The 17,018-nt window shown below is 42.6% G+C and overlaps 2 protein-coding genes across 2 annotated transcripts in view; one reads left to right on the top strand and one right to left on the bottom strand.

The window, feature by feature from the left end:
* LOC123056060 (pentatricopeptide repeat-containing protein At5g04810, chloroplastic) overlaps window positions 1–11,549 on the top strand; it is a 40,550-nt gene extending 29,001 nt beyond the window's left edge. Inside the window, exons 2-7 of the mRNA XM_044479812.1 lie at window positions 4,850–5,760; window positions 6,812–6,939; window positions 7,127–7,930; window positions 9,252–9,385; window positions 10,787–10,927; window positions 11,129–11,549. Coding sequence (XP_044335747.1) covers window positions 4,850–5,760; window positions 6,812–6,939; window positions 7,127–7,142 — 1,055 coding nt within the window. The 3' untranslated portion in view covers window positions 7,143–7,930; window positions 9,252–9,385; window positions 10,787–10,927; window positions 11,129–11,549. The remainder of the gene's footprint in view (window positions 1–4,849; window positions 5,761–6,811; window positions 6,940–7,126; window positions 7,931–9,251; window positions 9,386–10,786; window positions 10,928–11,128) is intronic.
* Window positions 11,550–12,490: 941 nt separating this feature from the next.
* LOC123054982 (putative pectinesterase 63) lies at window positions 12,491–13,727 on the bottom strand. Its single transcript, XM_044478866.1, has 2 exons — window positions 12,751–13,727; window positions 12,491–12,656 (listed from the first exon to the last, which is right to left on the bottom strand). The coding sequence occupies exons 1-2, from the start codon at window positions 13,707–13,709 to the stop codon at window positions 12,491–12,493; spliced, it is 1,125 nt and encodes a 374-aa protein (XP_044334801.1). The 5' UTR covers window positions 13,710–13,727.
* Window positions 13,728–17,018: the final 3,291 nt, after the last annotated feature.

The raw sequence follows: 17,018 nt of genomic DNA, 5'->3' as shown, positions 1-17,018 counted from the left end.
ATTTTACTCATTTCGCTAAATAAATAATTTCAATCATTTTCAGAAAGAATGATGTAACTCATTTAAAGGAACATGTTTCACTCATTTAAAAGCAGATTTTTCAGTACTTTCTAAACCATTGATTTCACTAAATTCAAAACACTAATTCCATTCAACTAAAAATCACTTCTTTCAGAGAAGTGGTTTCACGAATTTCACATGATTCAAGAAAAGGTTTTCACTCATAGAGCAAAACTTATTTCATTCAATTCGAAAAACTCCGTTCACTCATTTCAAAAGACTTATTTCACTAATTTTTATAGGACATTTCACTCATTTTTTAAAAAAAACCACTCTTGGAAAAAAAAATCTATTTCAGTTATTTTTAAAAACTTATTTTGCCCATTAAAGAAACAGAGTTCACTCATTTCTTAAAAACCAGGACTGTGAAATATATTCAAAACATTGATTTCACACTCATTTCACAAGACTTATTTCACTCAATTTAAAAAATAATCTCACTTGTTATTAGAAAGACCAGTTTCACTCATTCAAAACGACATATTTCGCTTATTTTGAAAAATATATTTTATCATTTTATAAATCATTGATTTTACTTAAAGTAAACACTGAATTCATTCAACTTAGAAAATAATTTCAGTTATTTCAAAGAAGTGGTTTCACTTATTTCACACAACTAAAAAAAGTTGTCACTCAATTAAAAAAAGGGTCTTAGTCATTTCAAACAACTGATTTCACTGAATTTAAAAAATCACTCATTTCAAAGAAAAAATGATTTCACTCAATTTACATTTTAGGTAGCAGATTTCACTCATTTCAAAGGAGTGATTTCAATAATTTCGCAAGATTCAAGAAAAAGGTTTCACTCATTTTGCAAAAATGATTCCAGTTAATTCAAAAAACTCCTTTCACTCATTTAAAAAAACTATTTCACTCATTTTAAAAAGGTCACACTTCTATAAAATCTCATTTAACTCATTTTGAACAACATTCTTTGCTCATTTTATAGAAAAAATAGAGTTTACTCATTTCTTAAAAACCAAGAGTGTGAAATACATTAAATACAGTGGTTTCACTCATTTCGGAAGAATTATTTCACTCAATTCAAAAAAGAAATTCACTCATTATGAGAAAGGCCAATTTCACTCTTTTAAAACAACATATTTCACTCATTTCCAAAAAAATATTTCATAATATTTCTGAATCCTTGATTTCACTTAATTCAAAACACTGACTACACTCAACTCGAAAAATAATTTAGTTATTTCAAGGAAGTGGCTTAACTTATTTCACACAATTTTAAAAATCAATCATGTCAAAAATCTGACCTCAGCCATTTCAAAAAATTGATTTAACTGAATTTGAAAAACCACTCATGTCAAAAGAAAACCAATTTCACTCATTATACATTTTAGGTAGCAGATTTCACTAATTTCAAAAACTTGATTTCATTTAGATAAAAACATTGAATCTTCTAAAAAGAAAACTAATTCCACCAAAAGAACTTTCTCTCATTTTCAGAAATCAGGTTCCGCTCATTTCAAAAGAATAATTTCCATAAACTGAAAAACAATTTTCACTCATTGGTCTCTTTGTTGGCAGTTTCGCACATTTAGATTGAGTGAAACAAGTGGATTGAAACGTTGAAGTTTAAACATGTTTGAAATGTATCCAAGATTGATCTTGTTCTAAAGGTCTTGCACCGTGAGTTGAAATATATTTTTCTTTCAAAAATGAGATTATGATTAATAAGATATTCATAATTTAAATTGGCTAACATGAAATAAAGTCCATGTATTTGTTTGTTGTGTGTGTGTGTGTGAGGGAGAGAGAGAGTGTGTTGGAAATATGCCCTAGAGGCAATAATAAATGGTTATTATTATATTTCTTTGTTCATGATAATTGTCTATTGTTCATGCTATAATTGTGTTATTCGGAAATCGTAATACATGTGTGAATATATAGACCACAACGTGTCCCTAGTAAGCCTCTAGTTGACTAGCTCGTTGATCAACAGATAGTCATGGTTTCCTGACTATGTACATTGGATGTCATTGATAAAAGGGATCACATCATTAGGAGAATGATGTGATGGACAAGACCCAATCCTAAGCATAGCATAAAAGATCGTGTAGTTCGTTTGCTAGAGCTTTTCCAATGTCAAGTATCTTTTCCTTAGACCATGAGATCGTGTAACTCCCGGATGCCGTAGGAGTGCTTTGGGTGTACCCAACGTCACAACGTAACTGGGTGACTATAAAGGTACACTACGGGTATCTCTGAAAGTGTCTGTTGGGTTGACACGGATCGAGACTGGGATTTGTCACTCCGTATGACGGAGAGGTATCTCTGGGCCCACTCGGTAATGCATCATCATAATGAGCTCAATGTGACTAAGGAGTTAGCCACGGGATCATGCATTACGGTACGAGTAAAGTGACTTGCCGGTAACGAGATTGAACAAGGTATTGGGATACCGACGATCGGATCTCGGGCAAGTAACGTACCGATTGACAAAGGGAATTGTATACGGGATTGATTGAATCCTCGACATCGTGGTTCATCCGATGAGATCATCGTGGAACATGTGGGAGCCAACATGGGTATCCAGATCCCGCTGTTGGTTATTGACCGCAGAGGCGTCTCGGTCATGTCTGCATGTCTCCCGAACCCGTAGGGTCTACACACTTAAGGTTCGGTGACGCTAGGGTTGTAGAGGTATTAGTATGCGGAAACCCGAAAGTTGTTCGGAGTCCCGGATGAGATCCCAGACGTCACGAGGAGTTCCGGAATGGTCCGGAGGTGAAGAATTATATATAGGAAGTCCACTTTCGGCCACCGGGAAAGTTTCGGGGGTTGTCGGTATTGTACCGGGACCACCGGAAGGGTCCCGGGGGTCCACCGGGTGGGGCCACCTATCCCGGAGGGCCCCATGGGCTGAAGTGGGAAGGGAACCAGCCCTTAGTGGGCTGGGGCGCCCCCCATGGGCCTCCCCCTGCGCCTAGGGTTGGAAACCCTGGGGGTGGGGGGCGCCCCACTTGACTTGGGGGGAAGTTTCCCCCCTGGCCGCCGCCCCCCTTGTAGATGGGTTCCAGGGCCGACGCCCCCCCCTCCTCCAGGGGGCCTATATATAGGGGGGAGGGAGGGCTGCTGTACCCTAGCCCTTGGCGCCTCCCTCTCCCCCTGCAACACCTCTCCCTCCCGCTTGCGCTTGGCGAAGCCCTGCCGGGATCCCGCTAATTCCACCACCACGCCGTCGTGCTGCTGGATCTCCATCAACCTCTCCTTCCCCCTTGCTGGATCAAGAAGGAGGAGACGTCGCTGCTCCGTACGTGTGTTGAACGCGGAGGTGCCGTCCGTTCGGCACTCGGTCATCGGTGATTTGGATCACGGCGAGTACGACTCCATCAACCCCGTTCATTGGAACGCTTCCGCTCGCGATCTACAAGGGTATGTAGATGCACTCCTTTCCCCTCGTTGCTAGTATACTCCATAGATGGATCTTGGTGATGTGTAGGAAATTTTAAAATTCTGCTACGATCCCCAACAGAGAGATGTTGCATGCGTACTACGCCATGCCGGTTACTGGCACAAAGACATCCTGATTGTCATCGACAAGGTCAAGCTGGCTTCGAAGCGGCGACACGTCACATCGGCGGATCGTTCTGGTGGGAGTAGTGGTCATTCGGCGGTAATGAAATCTCGATGTAATTTTTATTATGTCTGAGATGCTTTGTACTTCCGGTGAACTTCTATAAAATATCTCATCATTTTCGCCAAAAAAAAGTTACTATGTGACATAAATCAAAGGCTCATCTATTTAATAGGCCCCTATTTTTTGAAACAATCACTTTTCTCTTATCGGCAACCAACATGTGTGCACTGTTCTTCCACATCTCATCCTTCCCTCATCTCTCAAGACCTACCCAGTTGCCATGCTGGCTATCACCCCGACCATCCCTCTAAAGGCCCCTCCCCCACCTTGACTTGCAGAAACTCCGTCAACCCTCGCACGAGCCCTGGGATTCGACGAGGTACTGGCTCGACCTTAGGGAAGCCGATGCTCGTCGTTGTCGCTCCTCACGCCATCCCCATCTTCGGCCTCAGGCAAAGCGAAAATTGACTGACGCTCAAATATCTTTTCCATGCACATGATGATTAGCAAATGTGTAAATAAAAATACATGTCAACTCATTTTTCTCTCTTCAAAATACATGTAAAATAATAGTGTCATAAACTTTTCAATATAAAAAAACTTACAATATATTCCCTCAAAAAACTTTTAAATGCATTTTCCCCCAATCTTCTTCCTCCCGGACTGAGATCCAGTGCCTTTATCAAGTGAAGTCACGCTGCGACTTTACCCTACTAATCTCCATCCAATCCACATCCTAAGGTTCAGATCACACAAGGGGAAAGGCTCTCAACACTTAGCAGTTTTCAGGGTAGCAGCAAACATCAATAAGCTGCAAACAACGATGCAGTGGCACTTGAACTCAGTTTTATTTGAACAGATTGAAACCCAAAAAATAAAGAACTGCAGATACTCATGAACAGACTATAAAACAAAATTTGGTTTGGTTATACAGTAGTGCATTATGCAATCAAAGTGGAATAAATCAATTGCAGTTGACACTAAATCCAGTAGAACTTGATATTAAAAGGCTGCAGCGCATAATGTCCGAATGCTACAGCAATAAGTGTCAATGTTGAGTAATCATCTACACAAAAGCTATGCTGAAAACTGCTAAGTGTTGAGAGCCTTTCTCCTTGTGTGATCTGGACCATAGGATGTGGATTGGATGGAGATTAGAAGGGTAAAGTTGCAGCGTGACTTCACTTGATAAAGGCACTAGATCTCAGTCCCTTCCTCCCCGGCCCCCGCCTTATCCTCGGCCGCGATTGCGTTGGCATCGTCGTTCTTCCCGGGCCATTCAAACTCTCCCCCGCAGTCGCAATGCCGATGCAGTTCCTCTCGCTGCCCAGCGCCCCCGCCGCCTCCCCCGCGCCGCACCTCCTCCCTCCCAAGCTCTTCTTCCTCAAGCCCCTCTCCTCCGCCGCCGCCTCCTTCCGCCGCCCCTCCCAGCCCCCGCCACCGGCCCCAAACCCTCCCCTCCGCCCCCACCGCCCCCGCCTACTCCCCCTCTCCCCAACCCGCTCTCCTCCAAGCTATGGCTCTCCAGCAAGCTCTCCCCGCCCCCGCCTCCCCCTCCCCCACCCCGAACGCGGCAACACCACCCTCCCCCGCCTCCGCCAGTGGAGCCGGAGGAAGAGGAGGATGTGGAGGATGCGGAGGGGGATTTCCGGCAGAAGGGGAAGGTGTTCGTCGGGAACCTGCCGCTGCGGGCGAGGAAGGCGGAGGTGGCCGACTTCTTCCGCCAGTTCGGGCCGCTCGACAAGGTGGAGTTCGTGCGCACCCACGACGACCCCGAGCGCAACGCCGGCTTCTGCTTCCTCTACTACGCGGACGCGGACGCGGACGCCGAGGGCCAGGGCGCCGAGGCCGCCGCGGAGCGCGCGGCGGAGGTCGACGGGGTGGACTTCCGGGGCAGGTCGCTCACGGTGCGGCTCGACGACGGGAGGAAGGGGCGGGCCAGGGCGGAGGACCGGGCGCGCTGGGTGGACCACGGCCGAGGGAAGGAGGCGCCGTCGCCCTGGCACCACGGCAGGGACGAGGCCTGCCGCGAGTTCCGCAGGGTGGTGGAGTCGCGGCCTGAGGACTGGCAGGCCGTCGTCTCCGCCTTCGAGAGGATCCCCAAGGTGGGTGGTTTCTCTTACCACCTCAGCCCTGTTATCTGCTACTCCTAGTTGCAGTGCTCCTCCACTTAATATGCCAATTGCATATATCATCTTAACATGTGGTGACACTGATATGGTACTGAATAGTTCCTCTACGATGGCAATTGCACAATAATGCGTGGGTGGTCTAGTTGTCCATCCATGGCAGATGATCTGTGATTGCACACACTAAAAATTCACTTTCTGTAAATCTCATTAGCCTAATGCAGTTGGTGCACAGCTTGCCTCTGCTGTTTACTTTGATGTTATCTGCAATTCAATTGAAGTTCAAGTTCCCAAATATCTGGCTAGTTGACTGTTACAGAGTTAGCTGCTCCACAAGGTGTTCTATGAACAGTTCTTGTAGTCATTCTGCATTTTCTGCATATTTTGTACAGTTTTGCTAAAGCACATCTTTGATATTACTCCCTCTGTTCCTAAATATAAGACGTTTTGGTAGTTCAATTGAAGTGCCAAAACGTCATATGAGTTGATTAGCCTAATGAGTTCTGTAAATCTCATTAGCCTAATGCAGTTGGTGCACAGCTTGCCTCTGCTGTTTACTTTGATGTCATCTGCAATTCAATCACAATTCAAGTTCCCAAATATTTGGCTAGTCGTCTGTTGAAACTTAGCTTCTCCAGAAGGTGTTACTCAATTACATGAACAATTCTTGTAGTCATTCTGCATTTTCTACATATTCTGTAAGCTGTAGCCATGTGCAGGTAGATTGTATTTTTGTGCGTGCAAGCAATTGTGTTTCAACTCATATTGATCCTTTCATGTTCAAAAATCTGCATAATGATATTTATGCATCCACAACCTCCTATGGAAGTTGCACAACAGTTTATTTGACATGCAGGGCCGAGAAAGTAAATAATGTCTGTTTGATTGATGCCCGCTGCATTGTTTTTTCCCATAATACCCTGCTGCACTGTTTTTATTGCACAGAAGATAGAATCGCCTGATAATCTCATTGTAATTCAATTATTTGGATATGATCCATTTATATTCTTTATTTTGATTGTTTCAGCCATCAAGGAGAGAATTTGGTCTGATGATTGTGTATTATGCCAAGCGGGGAGATAAGCATCATGCCCGTGCAACCTTTGAGAACATGAGAGCAAGGGGAATAGATCCCAATGCCTTTGTCTTCACAAGGTAGGTGCATGTTAGCTGTTACTTACATTTTTTTAGGTCCTTTCTTTTCCATGATAGACACACTAATGTAGGATAAAATAAAAGCCAGAGGTATTGTGCAAACAACTTCATGGAATGGACAAACTGCAAAACTTATTACATGTAAAATTGACTAATTGAGCATGAACTTGTTTCTGCATGGTACCAGATTGAAAGGTGACTGAGGAAATATTACTAGTGAACCGACCCAGAAACAGAATAGGCTGCCACCTTAGTGCCAGTTTGCCAATGTGAAATAAAGATTTTTATCGATGCAGATAGTGAGATACAAAGGCAGGTGGTTCTCAATGTCACATCTAGAAAAAAATGCTTTACATAGATAGTGTGCTCCAGTCATAATTCTTTTTAAACATAAAAATAAAAATCCTTCAATAGTGTGTTGTAGTCACATCTACCATTCTTAAGAAGTTGCTCCCCACTACTCCTTATTCTCTCACCATGCACACTGTCCACATCAGCAATGTGCCACGTCATATTCAGTTTTCAAAAGCAGCCAATCAGTCTTATTTCCCTGCTGTCACGGCGGTGGAAAAAAAAATCTGTTTCCCCCCTCACCTGCAGCCGCTCATCCGGCATTGCGCTGGCTCCACCTTCCTCAACTCACCTTCCAAGAACGGTGGCACCAACTCAGCCGCCCATTCCCCTTCCCCTTCCACTTCCGCTTTTAATTCCCAACCAGTCCGGCCTCCCCCGCTCCATCTTCTTGGTTCACAAATCTGCCATTGGTACAAGACGCCGGCTCCAAGGTCGCCATCCATGCCAAATCGGTGCCTGCTAGCACTACGCCCAGCAGCCACTGCTCAGCTCCTTCCGCCTGCTGCCGCTCGACGGATCCGAGGGGGATGAGAAGGATAAGGAGTGTGCCGGCTATGAGGGATAGAGAAGCAGGGGATCATGGCGGAGTGTGGCAGCGGTAATGAAAGCTAGATGGGACAAATCTCTAATGTATCAGGTTAGTCCAGAACACCCTCCCGCTCCCTCCAATCCTCATCTATTGTCTTGCTGCTATGCCACTGATTTAGGATACGACGCCATATTCTCATGCGTTTGTTGCTTTGTTCATACAAGGATCAATACATCCACTGCTACGGTACCATGTACATAAATTTGTTGCATTCCCTTGCATCTAGCGAAAACTCTGAATTCCCATTGACTCGAGTAAATGCATGCACCCAAATCTGAATTCTGGTTGGATTCAGTGAAAACATGCAGTTCTTAAGATTCCTGTATATCTCATTTAGACTTGAGATGGATAATTCTTATGATTCTCCATGTATCAGTTCCCTCTGTGGTACAATTTATTTATTACTGTATTACCTTCAGATCCAATGGTTACAGTTTTATTGTCCTTTGTTTCAGGGTTCAGCATAAGCATCTGGTAGATTAGATATGACTGAGTTTCTTTTTTGATTTTTAAGGGTCCTTACTTGCTGGCATGCACATCAATTATTTGCCAAAATTTCATACTAAAGTGGGCGAAATTTTTGCACATGGTTGTTTGTTAGCGGTAAATTAAATATTGCAGCATTTTTAGCCAAGACTATAGAGGCAAGTAATTTGATTGCTAGATATATCCACATGGAATTATAAGTTGGGCAGTTTATGTATATGAACATGTGTTCCTCTTTTGTCATAGATAATCATCTTAATGTGCCCAGCACATTGATTAGATTTTTTTAAACCATTTTAGTTTACTGTTTGTGAAGGGGAGCCTTGGCGAAGTGGTAAAGCTGCTGCCTTGTGACCATGAGGTCACGGTTCAAGTCCTGGAAACAGCCTCTTACAAAAATGTAGGGAAAGGCTGCGTACTATAGACCCAAAGTGGTCGGACCCTTCCCCGGACCCTGCGCAAGCGGGAGCTACATGCACCGGGCTGCCCTTTTAGTTTACTGTTTGTGGCTTTTATGGTTGTCAGATGTTGGCCTCAACAGTTTCGTACTTCATTGCTATATAGGATTCCTTACGCTTGAACTGTGGTCTCTAGAAATATTATGCAAGATTTGGTACATACGCTCCGTGTCAATCTGCTACCCAAATCTGAAAATTTGTACGTCCTAGGTAACAACTTATTCCTCTCACCATTTATATCTTTTGAATGCACCGATATCTTTATCACTAATGTCACCCACCTGTTCTTTTGTTCGTATCCAAGAAACAAGAACATACTCACAGGACATTCACAGTATAATGGCCACCAAATTTCACCTTCATCAACAGTGTTGTAAATCAAGAAAATAAATATATGCTAGGATCTGAGTCAGTTGTTTTGGCAGGGCCTCAAAAGCGTTGGAGTTTCTCATACAGCGGGTGCATGTTCTGGAAACAATCTTAACGAGTCTCAGCCCATGAAGTGGCATGGTTGCGAAGAATGGCAGGACTGAATGGTCGATGGCCATCATACGATCTGGTAGGTCTATGCCTAATCCTGCTTCTATCTTTCTTTCTTGGACAGAACTAAAACATTTAAATTTCTATAGGTTTCTTTATGAGCATAAATATATATTGTCGTACATTATTTCTTTCATCATATTGGTGCATAACTTTATGTCCTCCTTGGTAAGAAACTACTTTGATCTAGCAGCAACAGCTCTATTGTTTGATATTTTGATTACTCGAACGCCTAGGAAATGCATAATATGATGGCTTAAACAAGCTGGCAATAAGTAATGAATTTGTGCAGGGTAAATATTCTTGATGTTTAAATCCATGACATTGTCCAATAACATGTTGAACCCAACTATGATTTTGCGGTTTGTGCCAAGATCTTGCGATTGTCATTCTCTCTCAATTTACTTTTGTTACTAATACATGTTTCTTGAGGGCAGGCCTGGCGTAGTGGTGAAGTCCTCCCCACTTGTGCCAAGAGGTCCTGGGTTCGAACCAGCCTCTCTGCATTGCACTTTGCAGGGGTAAGACTAGGTTCCTATAATCCCTCCCCAGACCCCACCTTGTGTGGGAGCTTCTATGCACTGGGTCTGTCCTTTACTAATACATGTTTCTTCTTTAATAAGAATATTGTCAGCCATCATTTCTTGCCTATTAGGAAAATATATATATCTTGCAATGGAAAATATTTTTTTGTTTCATTTTCTAAGTCTGCTGAATACATACCAAAGGAGTTGAACGCAGGATTTCCCCTGCTAAATTTGTGGTTATATCTCCTTTTCCCTCCTGCACCTACTCTTCCAATTTTTATCTGTCCACTTATTCACAATAAGCCATATAGCCTATGAATAATTCACACTGTTAGAGAAAGCTTGAAGCAATGACGACCTGTCATCCATGTATTTTTTGCACGATGTACATATAGTCTTTGAGGCTAGCAGAAGTGCAGAACTTTGAGAGAATGCTTGAAGCAAGGATGCATGTAGACCTATCAAGCATGTATTTTTTTGCAAGATGTATATGTAGAATTTAAGGCTAGCAGAATCTTCAGATGTCCGTTTGTTGTATATAGTTATATCTGATGATATATTGATTGATTGCTCTCTATTGGCCAAATTATGGATGTAGTTCCACATGTTTGTCAGACATGGAAAAACTACGGAATTTGTTGTTGTATAATATTAATTATAGTTACTGAAAATTATTAGTCAGTACTTGCTCTCCATTTGAAATGTTTCATGCTTCCACGCTTAGAAAAAGAATAAGATACAAGTTATCGCAGCCAAATGTCCCGCCGCAACGCGCGGGGTATCATCTAGTTTCTATTATACTTCTACATTTGCGATGTTGCTAGATATAATCTTCATGGTTGCTTCACTTTGCTGGCTTCTCCCCTGCATTAAATTTTATTCATTTCATGCAGCCTTGTTCACGCTTATGCAGTTGCTAGAGATATGCGTGGAGCGCTGTCATGTGTTGAAGAAATGAAAGCTGAGGGCATTGGGCTGACAATTGTTACTTACAGTATCCTTATTTCAGGATTCGGCAAAATCAATGATGCTCAGTGAGTAACCAACCCCCTACCCTCTCCTCCCTCTATGTTCTCCTTATGTCCTTTATTCAGAACTTCTGATATTTATAATAATATTTTTGCATTTGACAGATTCAGACATTTTCTTTATGTACCATGTCACTTGACTTTTCATGTCTCTATTTCTCAGCCCAAGACGGCTTCTTGCTAATATCTTTTCTCTTGTTTCCGAAGATCTGCAGACAACTTGTTCAAAGAGGCTAAGACCAACCTGGCGGATCTCAATGGGATCATATATAGCAACATCATACATGCCCACTGGTTAGTGTTACCAGATTCATCAGGCCCTTCAAAATTCAAATGGAGATAACTATTACATGGGAAATGATTATGATACTAATATGTTACCTATTTGGCGATGTAGTAATATCAGCTTGTAGCTCATATAGTATCGATCTAGCACTCAAGTGTATGTACTTTCTGCAGCCAGTCTGGCAATATAGTATCGATCTAGCACTCAAGTAGATGATTTGATGATTGTTTCTCCTAGTTTATTATGCATGCTATTGTTTATTGAGGTGGACAAATGTTAAGTGTAGTCAGTTATGTAATTGGATGTTTAATTTGGTTATGCAATCATGTTGTTATAAGTATATATCTTGTTGTTCTATAGAGAGAGCATAGATGGTGTGCAGACAGAGCAAATCACATCAAGCGTTTGTTCACAACACACACGCCTTATTAGCAGAAATCGTGTGTGTTATTATCGGTCTTACCACACAATTCTCCATCTGGGCAATTGTTTGTGTTATTTTGACTCATCGTAGATAGTTCAGTCGAGTGACCTATATGTCGTCTATCGCACACATCTCGATTTGGGTAACCGTTTGTGTTATTTTGGCTCATTGCAAATAGTTCATTTGAGCGACATGTATGCCGTCTATCGCACACATCTTGATCTGGTTAATCATTTGTGTTCTGCTGTATCATCTCAAACAGATCGTATGGATCGAATGTATGCCACGTATCGCACACACAACTCTTATCTGAATCGTGTTTGATGGATCAGCCATCACACGCAGTTCATTTTATTGGAGACAGTTTTCCATACCGTTTGCGATTCATGCATCGCACACAGTTTGGTCGAATGGTCTCCTATACATGTGTCGTCTTAGGACCTTCCTGTATTAGTGTGATTACTTCCTCTGGAAAGCCCCTGGCTGATCATCTGTAAAAGGGGGGTAGCACTACTCCCCGGTGCGGTAGCTATACACCAATAAGAGCAACACGGGATGAGAGACATCTCTTAGAGGGGTTTTCCTTTATCCGCACATGTTTGAACAGGTCATCAAAGCTCAGTGCAATAACAGTATCAACTCACGTGATCATTGAGATTTATACAATAAATACATTTGAACCATGCAATAGAGAAAATAATATTTAGGCATTTAATATATATATAAACCATAGTACAATATATGTCTATTTCATGCATGGGCATGCATCACGCTATATATTGGAAGTGTTAAAAGAGATAAAACATACACTTCTTTATGATATGCATGCAATATTAAAGAGGTGAGTATGTGGTTGTATTTATGGATCAGCCGGGGGAAGGGGGGTAATCCATGAGCCACCTGAGATGAAGCTTTTGCACGTAAAGGGCTTGGCCTGAGCCTCAGTTAGGGATAGGGCCCATCCAGCCTTCTTCGATGCATCTAACCCAGGCCCATAGCATTTGAACTCACCATAGTAGATCCCACTGGTGTGTGATGAAGCAAGCAAACAAAATGTGTTAGTTTGATCAATCCTATATATGAACTAAAGCCACATGGATTAGTGGTGTTAATAAGTACCTCTTAGGAATTTTCATATTCCCCTTTTCCCATATGATGGGAACAATTTCGCTGTCCATCTCAGTGGAGGAGTACACAACCTGCGAGAAGTTCCCCGATGCCCTTCCTAAGAATACTGGTTTCCCCTCACCCTTGATGGTACAATTCTTGAAGGAGAAACCACTCTCACTGTTGATACGGCTCTCGCTAGCCCACCCCTCTTGTGCCACTTCCATGTTGGTGATATCCTTGTTAGTAGAGATGATACTACAGTCTTCATACAAAGATCGTGCGGATCCGAAGATGAAGTCGACACTTCCCTTGATTGTAGAGGCCTTGAAGTAGTGAAGCCCCTGATGGTCATACAAGGCTCCCTGGCCGCCCTCGATCGTGCAGTTATAGAAAATTGCCTTTGTGCCCGTCACATGCAATGCAGTGGCTTGCACTTGTTTGTCGCCCGCCTTGGCAGGAAGTGCATCATTCTTGATGATAATACCATAGGCAATGAAATAGTCAGACTCTATGGTAACAGTGCTACTACCACGGGAGGTGAGGAGCTTGCCATCCTTGCCCTTGGTCATGGCGGTATCATTCCACACGATAACAGCAGGGTTGGAGGGATCGGACTTTAGCGTGACGAAGGGCTTATCTTTTCCAACGAACACCTTCTCACGGAACACTGTTCCGGGTTTTAGGTTAAACATATGTCGTCTAGTGTTGTCATTGGGGATGTTGGAAATGCACTCACTGATGCTCTTGTACATGCCATCTTCAGCGCCAAAGATAGTGTATGGATCAACGCCATTACCAAGCCTTGAGGCTTCTGCTGTGGAGAGCTTGGCGTCAAGTGTCGATGTGGCTACGCTAGTCTTGCTCTCTTGCAATGCCACCCATTGATCAAAACCATCTTGTCGTGACAGCACTGGAAACAACGCAAGCATGAGCAACCCCATGAAGAACGAGAGTTTCTTCATCCCCATGATTGATGCAATATGCAAGGTGTGCTTTCTTCTCTTTGTGGCTAACGATTTATTGAGTTAGGGTATATATAGTTCACATTGGCAGGTAATGAGAGGACGAGCAGAGAACAAGCAAGGAGAGTGGTCTTGAATCAATTCTCCTCCCGAGGTAGGTGCATGACCCTCAGTTTTATGGATGGTCTGCATTGCCTTTACCAGATCATCGACTAGATGACACATGTATTTCTTTCTCCTTTTATTCCATCAACCGAGATACATATTTACAATGTAAAATTCATGCATCCCTTCGTGTTGCATGACAAACAATTGGTTACATGGGACATTCTCGGGGATAAGGATATCTTACGCACGTATGTGCCATTTTTTGTTCAAGAACATGCAAGAGCATTGCATGTCTTTTCCATTAAGAAGAAGAGGGTTAAGCATGCATGCATTCATGACTAGTGTTTGGTGTGTGCTAGCCGGTCTCCGTGATTTCAGCAAAACGATAAACTTGCTGGTTCACTCATTCATGTAATGTACGTGTGTGTAGGACTCAAGTACGGGCTGAAAGTGTGTTGCGGCACCGGTGGGCATGGGTCGTACAACTACAACAACGGGAACATTCGTGGTTGTTTGGGGCCTTTCATGTTACTCATCAGAAAAGAAAAACTGTGCATCAGTGTCATATATATAGAGATATGTTTTCTGGAGGAGAGACCATGTCTCCAGAGCTTCCCTGAAGATGCATTCATGAGCTATAATGGTGTCGTGCAGCGCCTCTAGATAGGAATGCAATGCGCCTTTTTTTGTTCCCTCACTCTCCATAGATATTGGATGGGATTCATCGATCGATATCATGGTGGGAACTTTATTTGCTCGCATTCAGGAGTGTGAGAGATGAATGCACTCTAGCTGATGCCAGCTACGATCGACGCCCATACTGGAGCCGGAGTGTACATACTTCATATTGTACCCGGCCCCATCATGTCATTATTTTAACCTAATTGCAACCACCAACGTCTCAGTTTCAGATCTTGCCACGTTTCTCCAAAGGACTAGCTAGCTACTCGATCCTGTTGTCGACTGACCTCATGGATTCATCAGCCACCTACAACAACAATTTAATTTTAATCGAGACAAAAAATATTCTTCGTTCTAACAAAAATAATCTTAGTACAGTACTACGGTACAAAGTTGAGGCGAAGTTCCAGGAACTGCCTGCTGGCAACTACATCACTGTTTCAACCTTGAAGATTCACCAGTACACTGCCATCGAATTTCTACAAAGAAACCCGAGCGTCCTACTCTTTTGATTGACTGTAGGAGTAGTGTACATAATTTGCAGTGGGCCTCCGGGGTCCAGAGCAAACTGCACATCAATTGCATGGAGTCGACTTCACTCAACTCCGGCCTCAAAACCTCAGTTCAGGGGTGGCTCAACTAAATAAATTCAGCTCTGATCCAATTTATTCTTCCTTTTCCATGCTAGCTAGTACTATTTAGTATGAACATGTACTGTTTCTATATTTGGTTTTCAGCTACCAAGTCTCTAATTAAACATGAGTTCTGATCCTTTTTCTTCCTCCTTTTTCATGCTACTCTTGCTGCAGTAACACAACCATGCAAAAAGCAAGATAAATTCGGTAGAATATTCACCACGTCTAGATGCACCTATCATTTCTGATCAGCAGCAGTTGCACACTTAGCTGATAAATATGAGCAGACTACTATGGCGTAGCAGGTAAGGAATTAGATTGACTAAGTCATGTCCTACAGAAAAATGCAAGTTAACTGGAGATGTTCCGCTTCGCCAAAAAAAAGAAAGAAAAAACTGGAGATGTTCGGGCATTCAAACATGCTGATGGCCAAGCAAAATATTCAGATATACTGGAAACATCTGTAGTTATACGCCTATACCTTAATGGCACACTTTACTGTAGTAAGCTGTTTACATGCAAAAGTATTAAAAGTTGATATACCCAGACCATCGTAATTCATGCATGTATGTGCCTTCCAAGTGATGTGCCCAAGATGCTTCTGCTAGAGAATGGCTATGGGAAGTAGGCATGACCCATATATATATATATATATATATATATATATATATATATATATATATATATATATATATATATATATATATATATATATATATATATCCCTTTGACTAAAGTTGGGCAATTTGAGGTATGGCTGTTGGTTGTGCAAAAAAAATCTGTCCAGCAATTGTATTCTACTAAGAAACATGCTCGTGCGTTGCAATGGGAGAAAACAAAATAGCTAATTCCATATACACGTTGCGTAGATGAGACTGTGTGTGGCAGCCCTATCACCTCGTACTCGTAGTATACCTACCCATTTCCATCACTGCACTTGACGGCCATATCTTCCGTGGACGTGATTTTGTCCAATAGACAAACACCGAACATCTCAAGATAATCCAAGTTTCTCTTTATCCTCTTGATGAAAGAAGTTTGGCCCCAAACCTTGCTGAAAATTCTTACATATTTTTCCCAAGCTCCACCAAAATCTCATGATTTTGGACACTTCTAAACTATACCTCTAGTTTAAATCCATTGATTTAAGTTCAAGTGAATTTGAATTCAACTTCATCCAAAATTGCTGGAAGCACCTCCGTGGGTTTGGAAATATTCTAGAAAACTCTGTCAACAAGTTTCACCTTTTTCGAGAAGTCCTACCCATTGCCTTTGTTCTTATAAAAAAAGATTTTTTTTCTTCTCAATTTCTGCAATTGTGAAAAGACAAGAGGAAAAAAGAAAAAGAGAAGCCCAACAGCAGCCAGCCGGCCCAAGGCCCAAAGCTCGTCCTGGCTTAAAACCCTAGCCCCACTCTCGTTCGACCCCCTCGTCCTCCCTCAGCGCCGTCACAGAGACAGGGGCAGGCGCCCTCCTCTGCTTCCCCCGATGCCCATCGCCTGCCCGCTCTGCACCGCTGAATCCTCCCCGCCGGCAGATTGTGAGGTTGAACTTCTTTACCGGCCTGGTAACAAAATTTTGGCCCATTGACTCAAAGTTGCAAAGAACATACGAAACCAAACAAAATTCTGGCCCATTGACTTGTGAAGGTACGAAACCAAACGAAAATTATTGGGGCGAGGTGGGTGGACCAAAAACAGACGAAATTACGGTGGTAAGAAGCGATAGCCCTTTTATTAGTACTACTACTACTACTATACTATATAAGTACTAGTAAATGTGCCCGTGCGTTTCAACGGGTTCACTGCAGAGCAAACACTTAGTCCTTCTGTGAGTAGGTGATGGGGAGGAGCGGGTCAAATGAGATCTTCATCTGCACCTCTGGTCGCAC

Source organism: Triticum aestivum, chromosome 2D (assembly GCF_018294505.1).
Source record: "Triticum aestivum cultivar Chinese Spring chromosome 2D, IWGSC CS RefSeq v2.1, whole genome shotgun sequence".
NCBI lineage: Eukaryota > Viridiplantae > Streptophyta > Magnoliopsida > Poales > Poaceae > Triticum > Triticum aestivum.
This window is presented reverse-complemented; position numbering and strand designations above follow the sequence as displayed.

Bases quoted from the DNA above. Each gene is read 5' to 3' on its own strand.
- LOC123054982 (XM_044478866.1), bottom strand. From the start codon at position 13,709: ATGGGGATGAAGAAACTCTCGTTCTTCATGGGGTTGCTCATGCTTGCG. The intron at 12,657-12,750 runs GTACTTATTAAC...ATCACACACCAG, and splicing joins AATATGAAAATTCCTAAGAG to TGGGATCTACTATGGTGAGT.